We start from the raw sequence: 6318 nt of genomic DNA on the forward strand, positions 1-6318 counted from the left end.
ATTGAATATCTGAATTTTTTTAATTGCTAAATCTTTTGTGCACAAAAGAAGCTCGTGTAAATGATTGAATAAGAATATCGTTACTGCCTCTTCGACAATTTATGTGTCTTATTTTTCCTTTTACTTTATTTAAAAAAAACGTCATTTTTCATTTTTACTAAGTTTTAATTTCAACATTTTTATTTTATCCTTAATGACACTCCCTTATAGAATGATGTCATATTTAAGACCACATGATTTCAAAAGTTTTTTTTTTTTTTTTTTGGTATATTCAAACTTCGTGCTCAGTCAAATTAAATCATATAAATACAACAGGGAGTATGTAAAAACAACTCACAAAAGAAATGTCGGATATACTATGTTTTTGTATCTGTACATTGCTTGTGTTTTTCCTTTCCCATCTCAAAATTAAAGAGCAACATTATAGCTTTGTTTTTCTTCTACAAATCCAGCTAAAAACAATTTTTCCAGTGTCCTGCAAATTGACTTCGGCACCAGGGAGAACAATAGAACCCATAATGATGTTAAAAATATAGCATAAACCCTACCAAAATAAATGGTCAAAAATAAGGTGAAAACAATCAAATTAACACTTGTACTAGATTTCTTGATTTCGTCACATGATGTTGAAGTATTTGTTGTGGCTTCTCTGTGGTTGTATGAACTTTTTCTTGATGACTGATTTCCCATCGATAAATTGCCAATTGAAGTAATTTCCTTTTGATGGTTACTATTACCCTTCAAGATCATTTTTTCTGGCTTCCTTGATTGACCTTTTAATGCTTTGAAAAACTTGTCCCTTCTATTTTGCCTGCTGCATTTCGGCTCAAACTGCAAAAATGAAGTTAAACACTAGTCATGATTCAAGTTATTACTTGATGACGGTTGAAAGACATAATTGAGTAAATAAAAGTATGTCAATTTTACTAATTTAATTTTTTTAGATAATATGATCACACACTTCAATATGGTATTAAAGTAGTTGAGCTCATAGTTTGAGGGGTAAAAGTCACAAATAGCTACTTTTCCTCTCCTGTAAGTGAAAAATAACCACTATCGTGGAGTTTCAAATTCAACGGGTGAAATTTCATGAACATATCCTGGAGTTTCACCTTGAATTTGGCTTGATAATGACTATTTTTCAAAGATATGGTGAAAAAGTGGTCAGTGAGCGCTATTTCATCCAGTTTGAGTCTCAGTGCCACTCATCCTCAAAATTAATTCGCGGCTTTGAATTATTCGGGAAAAAAATCAGGCTCATTTTGTCATGAAGTTTCACCCGTGAAATTTGGAACTCCTATAGTGACTAGTTTTTAAATACATGACCAAAAAGTGATCATTAAGCGCTATTTTATCCAGATTGAATCTTCTGCCACTCATACTCAAAAATAATTACGTGCTTGACCGATGAAAAAAAAAAAAACATTAACCTCATTGTGACAAGTTGAAGACATGATTAAATAAGTAAAAAGTCATTCATAGGATGATCACACACTTTAACGGTACAATATCCACGAACTTAGACACCTACACATATATACAGGAGTTTTGGGATAGTCTAACATCAAAAATAGAAAACGACAATTAGAAAGAATTTTAGATTGTCAAGAAAGACTAACCAATTGATCATTTTTCTCACGTCTTTTTGTGATAATACTTGAAGAAGACTGATCAACAGCGTGGTTGTGAAGAACAGAGTCCTCGACAATGGGACGAAAACACAGAAAGAACTTGCTCTTCATTGACCCTTTCTCTTTTGTGGAAAACACAAAGTTTAGGACACAAGAAAATATGAGAATTAATTTATATAGAGAACAAAAAGATGACAGAGAATGGTTAAAAAACAAATTAAAAAGAAAAAGTGTTCTGCTTTATTTGGTGGAGTTTAGACATTCTTGGCCTGCTTGGCCCCTTTCTTCTCTATTTTAGTAACAAAATATTGGATTTGGAAAGTGCTTTACGAACGAGATTGGTGTTGGCCTAAATAGTCTGCTATTTTTAAGTTTATAATTCAAATCACACCAATCACGTTGAGGGGTAAATGTATATATGCTTTTGACATGATTGCGCACTTAATGGGCTATTGCAATCCTGGCGGAGCTACTATTTGAGAACTCAATAATTTTGAATCAAATATTGTATTTATATTTAAAATTTTGTTTAATATATTAGTATAAATTATCTATTCAGAACTCAATATGTAAAAACAGTTATGGTCCAGAACTCATAAATTAAGAGTTTCTACCCTAAATGCAATAGTATTTCACATTCACTAACTTATTCAAAATCTACCTTTGGCAATATTTACATGTGGTTCCTTCTCTTCTCTTATTCATAGCTCCCCTCCCCACTCCTCCTTCGAAAGCTTACAAGGAAAGAAAAAAAGAAATATTGTCATGTTAAAATTTATAGTAGGACTTGGAAAGATATGAAAATAAGTTGAAAGCTAAAGCTATTTTATAAATTGAAAGATTTTATATTGTAATCCATTTCTCTTTTTTCTTTTTTGTTACCTATAATCTTTTTTTTTTAATTTTTCTTTTGTTTTTTATAAAATATGGGTAGTTAAAAAATTTACAAGGTGGATTATTTAACTTTTTGACGTGGAATTTGCATCGTGTTAAGCCGCTGATGCGTCATAACCTTAAGTTACTTTAATTTACTTGTATACTCCAGCGAATAAGGTCCAATTATTTGATGTGACAAAAATGATTTTTTTAACTTTATTGTTATAGTAGTAAACTTCAGTGATTATACATGGAATTAACTCTAGTTTCTTAAATTCCAAACTAGAATTAACATTACATATTACTGCGCATTCTCAATATATAAATATGAAAGCAAATTGAGCGTGTGAAACAGGAGAGAACAATGTCCAACAATAAAGTCTTTACCCTGCCTAACTAAATTAAAAGATGCATTTATAACTTTTACTTATAATATGTGCCATTTATCTTAGTTTTTTCATTAATTAATTGGTTTTCTGCTAACAAAGTACCACAATGATTTAGCAACTTGCTGCTAGTGGCTTATGTAACCAAGCAGTAGGACTTTACGTGTTCTTGGCACAGGATGTTTTATGACCAGGGTACAAATAAAATGGTAAAAATCTATTAAAAAAAATACTCAGTTTTACCACGTGAAGAAAAAAAAAAATCGATATTCTAGTCGAAAGAATAAGTATATGTTTCAATCCAGCGTGGAACAAGTGTTCAAAGACATGAATGTTTATTATTTTTGTGAACACTTTTATCCGCGTGAGGGGAAAAGATGTCAAAGTAGGAAGAAAAGTTATATGATTCCATCCAACTATTTTATGTTGCACAGGTTAAAACTAGTCAGTAAGGTATCGCATATGGTATTTTCGGAATAGCTTAAGTTACGTGCACTGATAGTTTATAAATTGTTAACTGTTATCTTTTTGTATTCTTAACCAGAACTATTAAAGTAGAATTTGTAACAGTAACATTAAATTAATTTTGACCCCACAAATTATGCTGTGTTTTGTTAAAGAATTTAGTTTCATCACTGTTGGTCAAGGTTTTGATAAATTCCTAGCTCCCACAGGAAAACGGAATAAATAATTTTGTAATAGTGGCACTTCAAATTACTAAATTTCGGCAAACTCAAAAAACGGAGCTAATCGCACTTGACACTTATTTTTTTACGAAAACAATGCAGAAGAAGAATTCGAATTTCGATATTTGCAGTAGGTAAAATCAAAGGCGAAACCTCCGATTTTATAGTAAATGGAATGTGTCTGTTTGAAATTTAGGCGTTGTTACGAAAACAGACACGAAAAAAGAGAATAAACGGAAAAATTTTGTTGCCTTTATTGGCCAAAAAATATATCAATCGAATCATTTGATTAAAGCCAAATTAGCCGAAGCCAAGGCAAGCAAGCGACAACGATGCGAGGACTTGCTATCTTCTCAAATCTTTAAGATAGAGTAGAAATGTTTTTCTATTTAAACCCATTAAATTTCTTTCCTTCTTCCTACGTGAGACAAAGTACCTTAATTTCCCGCTTATTAGCTAACCTAAAGGGCCATGGGATCAATCATCAATCACGCCCCCAAAAAAACCCAACATTTACATCATCAAATTAAGTTAATTTGTAATCTTTCATAGCAAATTGATGTGAATTCTAATTTGAAAAATAGAATACAATTTGCTATATCTAATTAAGCTATAGTGTACATACACAGTTAAAATTATTCTTTATATATATGCATGATAGATATTGAATTCCCGTGACTTCTTTGTATGTTTAATTTTTTATATTTTGAATTCTCTTAGTCAAAATTATGGCTCCACCACTAATTACGAGGTCCAAAACTTTGAACTCTCTTTGAACCATTAGATATAATTTTAGTAGTACAAAATAAATTACAAATTAAAGTTGTAAAGCGCTATTAGTGACCGGATAGGAATCAATATTGCTACGGAACAGAGAAAAAATCTTAGGCAAGGAAATAAAATGCATAATTAGTGGTGCAAAAAGTTTAGATACTCTTAGAAGCAATGAGGTGCTACAACTTTATGATGATAAGAATAAATTTTATTAGACAAAACTTGTCTATATTAATTTAATAAATATGCAAAGCACTTGAAAATGAATAACAAATTAAAATAGTAAAGGCTGCCGAGTGCACAACTTTGAAATGATAAAAGGATTTAGGTATCGTTAATATTCTTTATGATCTCTTAATTTAGAGATTGCCAGCTGCCAGTTGATTCTGTTACTACTTCAACTTGACAATAAGTTTTAAGTATTGGGTTCGATCATTTTTTTAAAACGTGACGTACAACTTGTATATTATTGTCTTGTGTGATAATTTTAGAACATGTTAAATATGCAATATTACGTATATCATAAGCTTTCTAATCTCTTGACTCTTAAGTAGTGTGTTAAATAACTAGTTTTAGGCCTTTGGAACTATGGGTCATGCATTAGATGAATAGAAGCAAAACAATTCACCAATCGTCCCTTTTTTGACAACTGTTTAATATAGCTTAACATTGTTCGAACTTCACTCCCAAGACCTTAAGCTAGCAAGACTAATAGGTTTAGATTAGGACGTCAAACCTCACGAGAAACTTTTAGACCATCATCTAAAGATCTCTTTTGAGCAAGTTAAAAATTATATGAGAAAGCGTTAGTCTATGGTCTAAAAATTTGTAAGTTATTCAAACGTTAGAAAAAAAAATTATCCCAACTTTGTATTTCTCGGACTCTTTTACCTTTCTGCTAGAAAAATTTACCTCATTTAAGCAAAAAGGAATAAAATACAACATTCTAATGTTTTGTATGTATGAGCAAACACTAGACTCGAGTTTAGTATTATCTAGCAGTGTAATTTTTCAAAGGCTATATTTGTAAAACTTTTAAGAATAGAGAAAATTCCTTCTTCTTCTTTTTTTTTTTTTTTTTTTTTTGTCCTTCATATTGTTGGTTTTTATTTTTCCCCCACAAATGTTTGGTCTTTGATTTTTTCCGCTTCTCATTTAATGAAAATTTTGTGGGCAAAGTACCCTTATTCACTAGATCTCTCGTTTTTTAGAAACTTTTGCTTTTCCATCATAAGTTCGGTGAAATGACGTTATCCGGCATAAGTTGTGTAGTAATTAATTCGATCGGCATAAGTTTATAGAAACTTTGCCTTGTCCGACATAAGTTCTGTAGAAATGAAGTTATGCCGAATAACTTAATTCCTATCGGACTTATCTTGAACAAAACTTGCGAAATTAAGTCATAGATAGGGATATGCCGAATTTCTTTTTTTGTTTTTTCGATGTCAGGAGTATTTTCAGCCACTTTTGTTGTTACTTAAAGTGTCAAAGGGAAAAAATTAAAAACCAGCGATTCGAGGGGCAAAAATTAAAGACCACCCCAAGATAGGGACATTCATGCGAATTGCCCAACAAAATCTAAATAGTGTAAATCAGACGAATAGAAGGCTACGGACTAAGAAAACAATTGACTCGACCAATTGGACACTATTGCCCATCTCAGCCAATTTAAAGAAAGAATGGAGTTTTGAGGTGATCATACATGTAGAAGTGCGAGGTTTAAAGCGGCATAAATATACGGTATAAAAATAGTAGATCGCTTTTTTAGTTACATACTAAAACGGGTATAACGTGGAGGAGTCCACGTTATATCTCAATTTTTTCATTGTCAAAAATCACGACGAAAATAAAAAAAATAAAAAAATTAAAAAGTATAACGTGGATCGATCCACGTTATACAAATAATTTTGTATAACGTGGACGTCCAATTTTTTTCAAATATAAGGGTTTTAAAACGGGGCGATC

General features: G+C 31.2%; 1 protein-coding gene across 1 annotated transcript; it reads right to left on the minus strand.

Moving 5' to 3' along the window:
- Positions 1-278: 278 nt before the first annotated feature.
- LOC132029307 (uncharacterized) lies at positions 279-1827 on the minus strand. The gene is made up of 2 exons (XM_059418614.1): positions 1620-1827; positions 279-831 (listed from the first exon to the last, which is right to left on the minus strand). The coding sequence occupies exons 1-2, from the start codon at positions 1740-1742 to the stop codon at positions 409-411; spliced, it is 546 nt and encodes a 181-aa protein (XP_059274597.1). The 5' UTR covers positions 1743-1827; the 3' UTR covers positions 279-408.
- Positions 1828-6318: the final 4491 nt, after the last annotated feature.

This window comes from Lycium ferocissimum, chromosome 9 (assembly GCF_029784015.1).
Source record: "Lycium ferocissimum isolate CSIRO_LF1 chromosome 9, AGI_CSIRO_Lferr_CH_V1, whole genome shotgun sequence".
Lineage (NCBI taxonomy): Eukaryota > Viridiplantae > Streptophyta > Magnoliopsida > Solanales > Solanaceae > Lycium > Lycium ferocissimum.

Bases quoted from the DNA above. Each gene is read 5' to 3' on its own strand.
- LOC132029307 (XM_059418614.1), bottom strand. From the start codon at position 1,742: ATGAAGAGCAAGTTCTTTCTGTGTTTTCGTCCCATTGTCGAGGACTCT. The intron at 832-1,619 runs GTTAGTCTTTCT...TCATTTTTGCAG, and splicing joins GTGAGAAAAATGATCAATTG to TTTGAGCCGAAATGCAGCAG.